This window comes from Stegostoma tigrinum, chromosome 11 (genome assembly GCF_030684315.1).
Source record: "Stegostoma tigrinum isolate sSteTig4 chromosome 11, sSteTig4.hap1, whole genome shotgun sequence".
NCBI classification, from domain to species: domain Eukaryota; kingdom Metazoa; phylum Chordata; class Chondrichthyes; order Orectolobiformes; family Stegostomatidae; genus Stegostoma; species Stegostoma tigrinum.
The window spans coordinates 62,612,171-62,627,702 of record NC_081364.1 but is presented as its reverse complement, the minus strand read 5'-3'; the positions used below and the strand labels follow the sequence as shown (position 1 = coordinate 62,627,702).

The window sequence follows — 15,532 nt, the reverse complement described above, 5'->3', positions numbered from 1 at the left end:
TTTGTTTCTCTTCAGACCTAATAACAGATGTATACGTTAGTTTTTAAAAGAGTACAATAGTTTTGCATAATTCAAACTGTTTGTCGATCTTCATATCTTTGAGTAAGTTTGTTGTTGTAATACATTGATTACTTGCTGCTGATGAAGAAAACTTCTTAATACTGAACCTGACATAGTCTGATACCTATATAATTGGCAATTGCTAAATGGGACAGACTTTGAATAGATCTAGCAACTCAAGGCTGGGTATCCATGAGGCACTGTGGACCATCAACAGCAGGAGAATTGTGCTCCAACACAATCTGTAACCTCATGGCCCGGCTTACTCCCCAATCAACCATTATCATCGTGCCAAGGGATCAACCCTTGTTCAATGGAGAGTGCAGGAGGGCATATCTGGAGCAGCACCAAGCATACCTAAAGATAAGGTATCAACCTGGTGAAGCCATCAAATAGGACTATTTGCACGCCAAGCAACCTAAGCAGCAAATGATTAACAGAGCTAAATGATCCCAGAACAAATGGTTCAGATCTAAACTCTGCAGTCCTGCCCCATCCAGTCATGAAATGGTGGTGGACAATTAAACAACTGATTTGAGGAGAAACCTCCACAAATACCCTCATCCTCAATGATGGAAGTGCCCAGCACATCAATGCAAAAGATAATGCTGAAGCTTTAGAAACAACCTTCACCTAGAAGTGCCAAGTGGATGATACCACTTGGCTGTCTCCAGAGGTACCCGGCATTACAGATTCCAGTCTTTAGTCAATTCAATTCACTCCATGTGATATCAAGAAACGGTTGGAGACACTGGATATTGCAAAGGCTACGGGCCCCAACAACAAACTGGCATTCTCCTGACCATGTGGAAAGTTGCCCAAGTATGTCCTCTACATAAAAAAGATCAGATCCAACCCAGCTAATTACCACTAGACTACTGTCAATCGTCAGTATAGTGATGAAAGTCATCATCAACAGTGCTATCAAGCAGGACTTTCTCAGCAGTAACCTGCTCAGTGACGCCCAGTTTGGGTTCTACCAGGACCGCTCGACTCCTGACCTCATTACAGCCTTAGTTTAAACACAGACAAAACAGCTAAATTCCAAAGGTGAGGTGAGAGTAACAGCCCTTGATATCAAAGCTGCATTCCATTGACTATGGCATCCTGGAGCCCTAGCAAAACAGGAATCAATGGGTATCACCAAAGATCCTCAGACAGCACCTTTCAAACCCATAACAACTTCCATCTGGAAGGACAAGGGCAGCAGATACATGGGAAGACCATGTTAAAGTTCCCCTTCCAAGCAACTCACCATCCTGACTTGGAAACGTACTGCTGTTTCTCCAGTGTTGCCGGGACAAAATCCTGGAATTCCCTCCCTAATGGCACTGTGGGTCAACCCACAGCAGGAGGACTGCAGCAGTGCAAGAAGGTAGCTCACCCCGACCTCCTCAAGGGCAACTACAGACTGGCAATAAATGCTGGCCAACCAGGAATGCCCACAAAGTGAATAAATAACAAAAAAAAATGACCACCCTAGTTAAATTTGACATTTGTTGTGATCAGTGCAGGAACATAGATCAGTACAGCACAGTACAGGCCCTTCAGCCCGACCAGTTATTCTACTCGAAGATCAAACTATCCTGCATACCCTTCATTTTACTATCATCCATCTGCCTATCCAAGAGTCGCTTCAATGTCCCTCATGTATCTGGATCTGCTACCATCACTGGCAGTGCATTCCACACACCCACCACCCTCTGTGTAAAGAACCTACCTCTGGCATCTCCCCTATACCTTCCTCCAATCACCTTAAAATTATGTCCTCTTGTGATGCCATTTCCACCCTGGGAAAAAGTCTCTGGCTATCCAGTCTATCTGTGCCTCTCATCATCCTGGACACTTCTATCAAGCCATCTCTCATCCTTCTTCGCTCCAATGAGAAAAGCCCTAGCTCCCTTAACCTTTCCTCATAAGATCTGCTCGCCAGTCCAGGCAGTATCCTGGTAAATCTCCTGTGCACCCTCTCTAAAGCTTCCACATCCTTCCTATAATGATGCAACCAGAACTGAACACAATATTCCAAGTGTGGTCTAACCAGGCTTTTACAGAGATGCAGCACAACCTCACAGCTCTCAAATTCACTCCCTCTACTAATGAAAGCCAACACACCATATGCCTTGTTAACAACCCTATCGACTTGGGTAGCAACTTTGAGGGATCTATGGACATGGCCCCCAAGATCCCTCTGTTCCTCCACACTGCCAAGGATCCTGCCATTAACCCTGTATCCTGCATTCAAATGCGACCTTCCAAAATGAATTACTTCACATGCTTTCCCAGTTGAATTCCATCTGCCACCTCTTTGCCCAGCTTTGCACCCTGTCAATGTCCCGTTGCAACCTACAACAGACCTCCACACTATCCACAACTCCTCCAACTTTCATGTCATCGGCAAACTTACTAACTCACCCTTCCACTTCCTCATCCAAGTCATTTACAAAAATCACAAAGAGCAGAGGTCCCAGAACAGATCTCTGCAGAACACCACCTGTCACCGAGATCCCTGCGGAACACCACTAGGAGCAGAACTGGAAAAGAAAACAATAAATCCCTCCAATCTTGGTTGTAACAAAACTAGCATGCAGAAACTTAGGAATTAATATTTGAACAATACACAATTTGGAATGGAGTCAAGCATGTCAGTGAAGTAAATATGTGAATTAAAGAGAATTCATAGAATGCCCAGGGAAAAGGAAGCTGTTTACTTTGGTGACTTGTTTTAAACTGAGTTCTGATTAGTGTTTAAAGTTTTTGAGAAGAACTGATTAGTGTCCTGGTGAACTGAATAACTCAGGCAGAAGAAAGATCTTTAATATGAAAGATTGGGAAGGAGTTAGCGGCAAGTCAAAATTTAGAAATTTAAACATAAAAGTAGAGTTAATAAAGCAAAGTAGTAAAGTGTGGCAGGAAAGGCCGGAAATAAACAGGAAAGAGTCAGGTAAAAAAAAGTTAAAATGGAAGGCTCTGTATCTGAATGGATGAAGTAATTTGCTAAAAATAAGAACAACAAAGAATCAGTGAGTTTAACCAGTTACGGAAACATGATTGCAAGGTAACCAGACTGGGAACTAAATATACTGGTGCACTTGACATTTTGAAATGACAAGCAGGACAGAGAATGAGGTATGGTGCTGTTAAACTTGAAACAACTTGAACTTAATGTGTAGTGATAAGAAATGATCTTTGCTTGGGAGATCAAATAACACCATTATGTTAGAAGGAGATTTCCTTCTAATCACACATGGGATGTGAGCATTTCTTGTGCATCATTAGTTGCTCTTAAGAAGGCATTGGCGAGCTGACTGTTTGAACTGCCATAATCCATGTAGGTAGACCTACAATGCCATTAGGAATGCAATTTCAGGATTTTATCCCTGTGACAATGAAGGGTAGCGATATATTTCCAAGTCAGGATGATGAGTGACTTGGAGGAGAACTTACAGGAGGTGTTGGTGTTCCCATGTATCTGCTATATTATTGTTCTAGGTGGTAATGGTCTTGAGTTTGTATGATGGATCTTTGGCGAATTTCTTCAGTGCATTTTGCAGATGGTACACAATGCTGTTATTGGAGGGAGTGGATATTTGTGGATGTGGTGCCATTCTGGTGAGCTGCTTTGTCCTGAGTGATGTCAAGCTTCTTGAGTGTTATTGGTGCTGCACTCATCCAGATAAATGAGGAGTATTCTGTCACATTTCTGACTTGTGCCTTGTAGATTCAGGACACACTTTGAGGAATCAGGAGGTGAGTTACTCGCTGCAGTATTCCTAGCTTCTGACCTACTTTTGTAGCAACTGTATTTATGTAACTAGTCCAGTTGACTTTGCAGTCAATGGTAATGCCCAGGATGTTGATCGTGAGGATTCAATGATGGTAAAACCATCGAATAGCAAAAGGATGGTGGTTAGATTGTCCCTTATTAAAAATGATCATTGCCTGGCATTTGTGTGGCACAAATGCTGCTTACCACTTTTCAGCCCAAGTCTGGATGCTGTCCCGGTATTACTACATTTGAACATGGACTACTTCAGTATCTGAGGAGTCACAAATAGTGCTAAACATTATGTCCTCATTGGTGGACATCCCTACTTCCTACCTTGTGATGGAGGGAAGGTTGTTGATGAAGCAGCTAAAAACAGTTGGGCTTACGGCACAATCCTGAGGAACTCCTGAAGAGATGTCCTGGTGCTGAGATGACTGATCTCCAACAATCACTACCATCTTCCTAGTGCCAGGTATATCTCCAACCAGCAGAGAGTTTGCCCCCGATACCTACTGACTCCAGTTTTGTTGGTGTTCCTTGATGCCACACTCTGTCAAATGCTGCCTTTATATCAAGGCAAGTCACTTTCACCTTACATATGGAATTCATCTTTTATTCATGTTTGAACCAAGGCTGTAATGAGGTTAGGAGCTGAGTGACCCTGGTGGAATCCAAACTTCAACTTGCTCAATAATGCTCCAAATGAGCATCATTGAGCAAGTTATTGCTGAGCAGGTGCTGCTTGATAGTGCTGTTGATGACAACTACCATCACTTTACTGTTGATCGAGCATAGACTGATGGGGTGGTAAGTGGCTGTGTTGGATTTGTCCAGCTTTTCCTGTACAGGAGATACCTGGGCAATTTTCCATTGTCAGGTAGATGCCAGTGTTGTAGCTGAGAAATAACAAAGGACAGAAACCAATGGTAGAGTAGTTTACTGCCCACCAAAATAATCTATACCTCTGGACAGAGTTCTATTTAAGAAAAAGCTAGACATTTATAAAGATAATGCAATAACTGGGAGTGGCATTAATTTTCATATAGATTAAATAAATCCAATAGGCAAAGCCAGTCTGGAGGATGAGTTCATGGAATACATTCAAGGCAATTTCATAGAGCAATATGCCATGGAATCAATCAGGCATTAGACTATTTCGGATCTAGTTTCATGTAAAAAGATATGATAATTTCATAACGAAGGATTTTATTATAATATGACCACATTTAAATTAGGTTTGATGGTTACATATTTAGATTGAAACAAAATTTCTCATAAGTATGGGGCCCAGATGGCCTAGCTGGATTGAGAAAACAGATTAAAATATAGAACAATAGATTAAGTGGTGACAGTCATGTAAATAAATAGTTCAAAATTCTGAACAAAAATGAATTTCACTAAGTAACAAAAACTCCACAAGAACATTTAAAGCATGAGATTGAAAGAAGAAACTTTTTAATATTATGAAAAATAGCAAAGTTGGGAAAGTTTCAGGAACGAGCAAAGGATAATCAAAAAATTGCTAGAAAGACAAAAAACAAAGTAACCCAGCAAGAAACATAAAAACATGTAAAAACTTGTGCAAGTATGCCAAAAAGTGTAAACTAACAGACGCAAACATTCATCCCTTATGGCCTGAGAAAGGAGAAATTATAGTAAAGAATAACATGATGGCAGAGATGTTGAATAAATATTTTTATTTGTCTTCAAACTAGAAGACACTAAAAGCAGAGTAAAAATTGTAAACCAAGTAAGTAATATGAATGAGGAGCTTAAAGGTCCTTGTAGAGGATTCCCAGTGCCCTCCTTGTTGTTCAAATATATTATGTGATGCGATAGCTAAATGGTCACGTTCCTGAGAAACTGCTTCTGATATTGGCCACACATTGTCATCAGAATGGTCTCCAATGGATCGAGGCACAGAAGTTATGATAGTTTCTTTGGCCGCTGCGCAAACAGCATATCTAAGAATGGATGGGAAACACGTCTATCTGGAAATCAGGACCAGCACCAACCCGCAGTGGTTGTGGAACAGCCTCTTAATGTAAAGTTTTCAGCCATTGGTACTTTCATGATACAGTAATAATGCAGGAGATCCACAGCAGATGGGGATGGATGAGGTGGAGCAGGGAGGCTGCAGGTTAATACTCTTGGAACATGGTATTGTATGCCACATGGCAGTTGGTGAAATATGAATTCAATAAAAATTTGCAATGAAAAGTTAGCCAAACAGCAACAGTGTAACCATTGTTAATTGTCAGAAAAATCTATCTGGTTCACTCACGTCCTAAAGGGAAGAAAATCTGTTGATCTTCCCTGGTCTGGCATACATGTGACACCAGAACCACACAGAAATGTTGTTAGTTTAAAAACTTCATTCAAAATCAACCTTTCATGTTCTACATGCTGAGAAGTAAGATCTAGCTTGTGTGAACACTCCTTGTAATTTAATTCTGTTGTAATACAAATATCAATAAAACTAAGCTGCATTCTCTGCAAGGACAATATATAATTCCCAAGATGTGGGGATGCTGAGTATGTTCATGATACTCCAGATGTCATCTACACATGGCTTTGTAAACCTGAAGTATGATTTCTACTCCTTTTGTTCTAGAGCTCTAAAGTCTACCATTGCATTAGTCTTTTTGATTATTTTCTGTACTTCCTTGTGGCATTTTAATGTTCTATGGATCTAGACTGACAGATTTCTTTGCATCTCCACTATTTCTATCCTTCATGATCGAAAAAGTGTCCTGTTTAATCCAATGGGGATTAGGCATATATCTGTACACTGATATCCATTTGTCACACTTTTCAATGTGTTTATATCTCCTTGTAATTTTGTGCTTCAGCCCTTTCTGCTAATAATGCCATTTATTTTTCTGTCATGCGTAAGTAGCTTCTTATCCAATCATCTAAGTCAGTAATATTAATCATGAATTATGTGGCACCAGACACATATACTAACAGAAGACTATTAGTCATGTCCTGCAATCTGGAGAACCTGACCGTTACCGCTACTGTCTGCCTCCTGTCAGTCAGTCAATTTCTTAAGCAAATTGATAATAATTTCAACTGAGGTCAAAAGAATCTTATGAGGGACTTTGTGAAATTATTTCTGGAAGTCCATACAAATAACAGCTATTGACATTTCACCATCAGCTACTTCAGCCAGCTCTTTTATAAATAATTATTAGGTGGAGTCATAGAGTTTTTATGCATGGAAAGAAGGCTTCAGCCCTTTGTGTCCACACCAGTCATCAAATATCCCTCTTTTCTAATCATACTTTCCAGCATTTGGTCTGTAGTCTTGTATGCTATGGTATTTCAAATGTTCTTAAATGTCTTGTCTACTTTTATTGTTGTTTTAGGCAGTATGGAGATCCAGATACCTACAAACTTCTGGGAGAACCTTTTTTGCTCAAGTACCCTCTAAACCTCCTTCCTTCCTGCTGCTATAAATCTGCTCTCTGTGGTTACGGACTCCTCTACAAAGGGGACATGTTTCTCTCAATCTAGCTTGTCTATGCCTCTCAGAACTTTAATCAGTTTGCTCCTCCATCTTTTTAGCTCTAAGGGCAACAATCCCAGCCTATCTAGTCTCTCTGCATAGCTGAATCATTCCAGTCTGGACAATATCCTGGACAAGTCTGGACAATAAAAGTATGATTAGAAAAGATGGATATTTGATGACTGGTGTGGATAGCACGGTGGCTCAGAGGTTAGCACTGCAGCCTCACAGCACCAGGAACCTGGGTTCGATTCCATCCTCAGGCAACTGTCTGTGCGGAGTTTGCACATTCTCCCCGTGTCTGCGTGGGTTTCCTCCGGGTGCTCCAGTTTCCTCCCACAGTCCAAAGATGTGCAGGCCAGGTGGATTGGCCATGCTAAATTGTCCATAGTATTCAGGGGTGTGTGGGTTATAGGGGGATGGGTTTGGGTGGGTGATCCAAGGGGCGGTGTGGACTTGTTGGGCCGAAGGGCCTGTTTCCACACTGGAGGGAATCTAATCTAATCTAATCCTCATGAACCTTTTCTGCCCCCCTTGCAATCTTCCTATGTTGTGGTGACCAGATTTGCACACGGTATTCCAGCTGTAGCCTAAGTAACTTTATATACAGCTCCAAAATAACGTCCTTTTTGTGGTCAGTGCTTTCAGTAATAAAATATTCCATGATTCTTCTTAGCCACTTTGTCTACCCGTCCTGCTGCCTTCAAGAATCTATGAACATGGACACCAACGTCTGTCTGATATTCTGTACTGCCTAGGTTCTTCCTTTTAATCTGTGCTCATGACTTGTTACTCCTATCAAAATTCATCACCTCAGTTTTTTGGCTTTATGTTCCATTTGCCACTGTTCAGCTCATTTGAGCAGGCTGTCTATACCACTCTGCAATCTAAGGCTTTTACCTTGACATTCACACATCACTAATCTTTGTGTCATCTGTGAACTTACTGATCATACCTCCTATATTCATGTCTACATCATTAATGTACACAACAAACAACGTGGAATCCAACAATGAACCCTGTGGGTACACCATCAAACACAGGTTTCTAGTCACAAAATACCTTTAAACATCACCTTCTGCTTCCTGCAACTGAGTCAATTTTGGATTCAATTTACCAAATTGCCAATGAGAAGCTCTTAGCTTCTTAACCAGTTTTCTATGCAAGACCTTGTCAAAAGCCTTACTGAAGTCCATGTAGATTACATCAACTGCACTACCCTCATCCACACCTAGTCACCTCCTCGAAAAATTCAATCGAATTTGTTAAATGTGATCACCCGCTCACAAAATCATAATGGGTATTCTCGAGCAATCCTTTCCTCTCCAAATGAAGATTAAATGTGTTCTTCAAAATATTTTCTAATAGTTTTTCTACCACAGATATTAGGTTCAATCGTCTGTGGTTTCCAGGTTTATCCCTACCACTGTTCTTGAATAATGGTACCATATTTGCTGTCTTCTAATCTTCTGGCACACCTTGTAGACAGAGAAGATTTAAAAATTAATGTCAGAACCTCTGCAATCTCCTCTCTTGTCTTCCAGAACAGCCCAGGATACATCTCATATCATGTTTAAGTCTGGAGATTTCTCCCTTTCAAGTCAGCTAAAACTAATAATGCCTCCTTGATCTCACTACCAATTCATTCAAGTATATCACAGTCCCACTCCTTGATTTCTGTAACTACATCATCTTCTCTACACTAAATACAGATGCAAAGTAGTCATTTAAAATCTCATCCACATCTTCCAGCTCTACACACAGATTGCTACTTTGGTTCCCAATGGCCCTTACCTTTTCCCTGGCTACTTCCTTACCCCAAATATACTTAAAAAAATGTCTTTGGATTTTCCTTAATGGTATCCTGCCATTGTTTTCTAATGCTCTCCTAATTTCTTTTTAAAGCAACTCCCTGCACTTTCTATGCTCCTCTAGGGCATCTCTGCTTTTATCCTTGAGCATCCTCCATAAGCTTCCATTTGTTTCTTATCCAATCCTGAACTTCCACTGACATCCAAGGTTCTCAGGACTTTTTGGTCCTACCTTTCACCTTTATAGAAATACATTCGCTCTGCATTCTCATTTATTACCCTTTTGAATGTCTCTCATTCCTCTAATGAGGATTTTCCTACAAGTACCTGCTCCTAGCCCACTTTGGTCGGATCTTGTCTTATCATTTAAAATTAGCTTTCCCACAGTTGAGAACCTTTACTTTTGATCCATCTTTGTCCTTTTTCGTAATTATCTTAAATCTTTCTGATTCAAGGCATCTTGAGCATTGGCCTGATGCGTATCAGTTGAAAAGCTTCAACAAAATGTGTCTTTTTTAGCAATACTCAGCTTTATATTTGGAAAATCAATTTTTTCAACAAAAATTAATTGGATCATCAGAATTAATTTGTATGCAATAAAGGAAATTAAAATAATGATTTACCTGGGATATCCTTAAAATATTTGGTGCACCTGTGCAGAGTTTTGTAGGACTCAATTACGTTCTTCTCAATTTGTTCTGCATCAATGGTAGTCAGTGGATCATTCATCCAGCTGTCATACCAACGTAACCAGTCTGATGTAGTTGTCCATAGATCCCGATAGGGATGGAATTCTTTGACCATTTTGTAAAGCCTTTCATACTGTTCACAAAAGATAACAAAAGTCAAATTAAGCATACCTTCTTTTTTCTGGTAAATGCTTCCATTATAAAGGCAAACTACTGATTCAGGCAGATGCTGTGAATCAGAAACAAAAATAGAAATTGCTGGAATACCTCAGCATCTGTGGGGAGAAATCAGAGTGAAAGTTTCGTGTCAAGTGAAGGATGCTAAGTAAGGGTCATTTGACCCGAAACGTTAATTCTGATTTCTCTCCACAGATCTGTTAGAAGTACGAAAAATATTAATCTTTTTTAAAGAAAACAGTTTCAAGATACTTGCATCTGTAACCTGCTTTCAAAATCAGCGATTACTTGAGTACTGTGAATAAGTATTGGAGTACAATTTTTGAGGTCAAGGGAACCCAAGTCAGGAGGGTAATCAACTAGGATAGAAGCAGCCATTCAGACAATTCAACAGAGGTAGTTTTAATTAATATATCATTGATATGTGGAGAGATGTGACTACGAAATCCATGGGATCTACCTTGGTAGCGTTTGGTATTTGATCTGTGTGTGGCATGCTTGATCATTGCATTCCACACGTTAAGTTTAAGAGTTAGAAATAAGTCATACATTTATTGCAAATCATATTATTGTTCTACCTTGTACAATATATCATTGTTATTTACTCAGATTGTGGATCTTGTGGCTTTATTCCTTTTGTAACTCCTCTGGATCTCACCTTTTTCTGTTTGTAAAAATAGAGATTACTGATCCCTAACCAGATCACCATAACATAATTTGAATGATTTCATCCATGATCATAACATGAAGTTGGTGATCAGGTCTGTGATCATGACAAATCTATCAATGTCTTTTTGTAATGGTATGCTCCCATCTGCCCTACTCACACGCCACCCCAATCAGTCCAGTCAGTAAACCTACATATAGGTTTTCTATATAAGGCATTAAATATTGTGAATAGTTGGGACTGTAGCTCAGATCACTATGGGACACTATCAAGTGCTCCCGCAAATGTGAGCTCATATCATATCCATTATACTTACTCTAGTGTTTGATTAAACTATACTCACACTTGTGACTGGCATTTCGAAGAGCCGTTCTCTACTATTATAGAGTTGTGCTAGATGCTGTGACTCCACCAATTGTTTGTGGATTCGCCTCACCTCATTAGCGATTTCATGCGCACGATTCATATCAGTATTAGCAGAAAATCCAGCTACCACCATCTAAAGTGTAAAAGTTGTATGGAAGCGTTAGCTATCTAATAAGATCAACCTCTGGACTGATATAGTATGTTGAGCATTAATCCCTAATGGTAGGAACGTTACAGGTGTGTGTACCTCATGTGTCTATGCACAATCCAATCTATACAGCCAACAGTTGGCACTTACAAGGCCCTGATACGTAGTAAAACAGCCCAAGGTACTTCGCAGATGATAAATGAACAATTAGGATTGATTACTAAAAGTTTGATCATAGTGTCTGGTATTAAGGAGAGGGCTGGAAAAGTTTAGATAAGAAATTCCACACCTTATGGCCTAAGGAGCTCAAATTATTGCTGCTAAGGACACATTGAAGGCTGGGGGTGTCGGAGTTGCATCACAGAGATATTTATGGTTCTAGAACTGGAGAACGTCAGAAACAGGGCCAAAGCCATGAATAGATTTGTACACAAAGATAAAGATTTTAACAAGGAGGTGTTGGTGAACTGGGAGTCAACAAAGTTGATAATCGAACATGATAATACAGTTTAGGAAATGGTCAGCAGAATTTTGGATAAGTTTAAGTTCATGGAGTGCAGAAGATGGGAGGTTGGTCAAGATAGTTTTGAAATACCGAAGTATGAAGGTAACAGAAGTGAAATGAGACAAGGCAGAAATAGGCACCGGTATGAAGAAAGTAGTTGGTGTTCCATGGAGAAGATGTGGGATTGGAAGATCAGTTCAGAGTCAAATAGGTTGTGAAAAGCTTGTGTCCTGTCCCTAACTTTGTTACTTTCCCCAGGCTCCCTCTAACTCCAGTTTCTTGAGCACATTGAAGTCCTTTCACAGCCCTGGTGTTAGTCAGCGAGGCCCAAAACTTTCCAATTCCTCACCTATTCTTCTCTACCTCCAGTCCTTAAAACCCAACTTGTTGACAAAGCCTTTAACAGTGTCTCTTTCTTTGGCTTCATGCTGTTTCCTATCTAGCGACACTTCTGTGAAGTATCTTGGGACACTTTTCAGCACTAAAGGCACTATAGTGATCCAAGTTGTATTTACTGTTGCACTGACGCCAGGATTCTTTGATTAGATGGTTATTTTTAGTTATGGAGGATGTTGGAACTTCACAAGGAAATATGTTGACTCTGGAATAGAAAATGCTTTTCAACTCTTAGATAATATTAGCAATTCATTAAAAAAATCGACAGTTCATTTGTATATGGTATTTATGCAGAATGTAATGACAGAATGTTATATGAAATCTGTGTGGTTACACATTGCACGCAAGTTCTTAGATGAATGATGGTTACACGTTGCATGGAAGTTCTCAGGTGTATGATGGATCTAAACTGTACCAGGCAAAAATAAAAAGAAAAGTTCAATTTGGTCTTTAGTGTCCAGGTCATAGGAGCCAAAGATGCACAACACATTTTATCTCTTCTCTGCCACAGTGGAATACCTCTAATCCTTCAAGCCTCTCCTGCAAAGTGCTTTGGTCTGATAACTGTATTTTACGGAAAAGCTCTTCCTCCTCCATGTGTTGGGTTTTTATTACCTCCATTCGTGCAGTGATTAAATGAGGTGCAGCAATTGCACTCCATCTGCAAACAGACAGAATAATTGCCTTAAACAATGAACTGGGCAAAAAGTTCAAATATTAAATAAATTGTGAGACATGATGCCAGAGATAAATTAATGGCAATAAATAACTATAATTCAAGTGTTACAGTAACTAAAATTTCTGTGCCACTTTTTAAATATTTAAATATGTTTTTACCTTTAAAAATGTGCAATGATACTCATTTAGTGCATAAGCATTGTTACTTTTTATACATGCAGTGCAAAATAGTGCAGCTTTTTTTGCTAAACTAATATAGTGAGAAAGTGTACAATTATTAATACTCATAATCAAGTGTATTAAAATAAAACATATGAAGTTAGAAATCAGAAAGGTATAAAACAGCTAGGGAAGAGTCCAATATGACTATCGGCATATGTGCTTATTCCATGCAAAATATCTCCCAACGATCACTTTAATCAGGTCTTCCCGTAAATGTGCTATTACCCTGTCATGATTCTTATGAAGAACATGCAGCGACTGCTGCTCTGAAAAGATGAAATCCAAGCCATGATGTTTTTAATCTGATCCCTCATTTAGGCCTAGACTTTTCTCTATGGCATTACTATTGCTGTCAGGACTATATTTTCAACTGCTGGTATGACTTCCAGCGTAATTCCCTCAGTTATATTTTAATAGTATGAGCATGCTCCCAGTGAAATGTGTACCCTCTATTGAAAGTCTCTCTCTCTCTCCTCAGGAGGTGAAGGGAAATCTCTGCAATATTTGTAGTTACATCAACTTGAAGATGAAGGCCAGTCACTATTTTGTTTCAAGAAATTCAAGTGGTGCAAGGAAAAGATGAATGATTGACTTGTTATATTAGTGTGTGGACTCCCTACCCCAATTTTCAGACACTAAAATGAGTTAAAATTATAGGTAATCTTTGATATCAAGTGATTATGCAGCTCAACCTATATTTTAAGCACATGAGGAGATTTAAAAAAACTAATTTATCATCAAGGAAGGTGTCAGAAATGATTCTTCCCACTCTGCCCTCATAATCTGAAGTGTCCAGAAAGTAACATAAGATCCTTCACGCTCAAAATGTTTCTTCATTCACACTCAACCACAAGGTGATCTATGAGGTACATGTCTAAACTAATGTGCATATACTCATTTTGCCTTCCATGTGGGACCTTGTCAAAGGCCTTTCTGAGATTTTCTATCTGAATCCTTGACTGATTTCTCACTCCTTCTGTACCTATCAGAATTAAAACGATTGCCAAACATGAAGAAATTCTTGACCCTTAAATCCGGTTGAATGCTACAATTAAAACTTTATCCAAGTATCCCTCTTCATGCGATTGGAGCCCTAACTCTGCTTTCTCACCAGGATTTTCACGTAATATACTTAATTTTATAGTGATTTCTATATCTTTGTATGCACATACGACTGTATGCTAAACAAAAACTGGAAGAATTGCAGATGCTGTAAATCAGAAGCAAAAATAGAAATTGCTGGAAAAGCTCAGCAGGTCTGGCAGCATCTGTTCTGAGGAAGGATAACTCGACTCGAAACTTCCTCCCACCCCAAGCCGCACCCCCAGCTACCTACTAACCTCATCCACCTCCTTGACCTGTCCGTCTTCCCTGGACTGACCTATCCCCTCCCTACCTCCCCACCTATACTCTCTCCACCTATCTTCTTTACTCTCCATCTTCGGTCCGCCTCCCCCTCTCTCCCTATTTATTCCAGTTCCCTCTCCCCATCCCCCTCTCTGATGAAGGGTCTAGGCCCGAAACGTCAGCTTTTGTGCTCCTGAGATGCTGCTTGGCCTGCTGTGTTCATCCAGCCTCACATTTTATTATCTCGAAACGTTAACTCTGATTTCTCTCCATGACAGTATGCTGTTTGGCAGGGCAAGATGCTGTCCAAGTAGTGCAAGTAGCTTTTCTTCCTCAGTTTTCTGCCCTCCTGTTGCACTGTATTGATGTTGCCCTTCCTTTTGGTCTAGCAAAGGCTAGCATAGTAAACTTTTATTTCTGTGTCAAATTTGACCTTGGATGTAGCAGTATTCTGTTCAACACTGACAGCTGTCAGATTACACTTCACTTGTTTAAAATGTGTAACAAATAAATAAAAGCTTCTGTTGTGGAGGAACTGTTGCCTATAAAACATGAGAATTGCTTTGGGACAAATGACCTCCACTTCAATAATATTAATATTTCTTCTCATGGCCTAGGGCTAAGAAAGTCAGATAATGACTCGTTTTTACAATTCTATGACTTCTACAGCTGAGCCATTCAGAAAGCGAAGTATTATGGTGGATTACCCACTGAGACACATGGACAACAGGGGGTGGGTATCAATCTATGTCATACCACTTTAGTTATTTCTTAATTATCCAATTGCAGGATTTTGGCATTGCTGGTCAAGGCAGAATCCCTAATTACAGGAGGGTAATGGTGAGCTGTCTCCTTGAACTGCTTCACTCTCTGTGGTGTAAGTACACGCATGCTGTTAGGGAGTGAGTTCCAGGATTTGGCTCAGAAACAGTGAAGGAACTATGACAGACAGGATGGTGTATGGATTGGAAAGGAACTTTTAGGTGCCTTTATCATCTGCATGGTTTCCTAGAGTTGTTAGTCACAGATAATGGGCTATTATTTCCAGCTAGGAGCTTGAGTACTTCCTAAAGTTGAATGGCATTTGACATGTAAGGATGGCTCTTTACCACCCATCGTGCAGTGGTCTGGCAGAAAGAGTAGTGCAAACTTTGAAGGCAGGCTTAAAGAAACAACCACAGCTTCA

At 39.9% G+C, this 15,532-nt stretch overlaps 1 protein-coding gene across 1 annotated transcript in view; it reads right to left on the bottom strand.

Moving 5' to 3' along the window:
* The window catches only part of dnah1 (dynein, axonemal, heavy chain 1), a 392,016-nt gene that overhangs the window by 279,873 nt on the left and 96,611 nt on the right, over positions 1 to 15,532 (bottom strand). The window contains exons 17-19 of the mRNA XM_059649497.1: positions 12,619 to 12,760; positions 11,028 to 11,183; positions 9,775 to 9,973 (exon numbers count right to left, since the gene is read on the bottom strand). Of these exons, the coding sequence (XP_059505480.1) occupies positions 9,775 to 9,973; positions 11,028 to 11,183; positions 12,619 to 12,760 (497 nt within the window). The remainder of the gene's footprint in view (positions 1 to 9,774; positions 9,974 to 11,027; positions 11,184 to 12,618; positions 12,761 to 15,532) is intronic.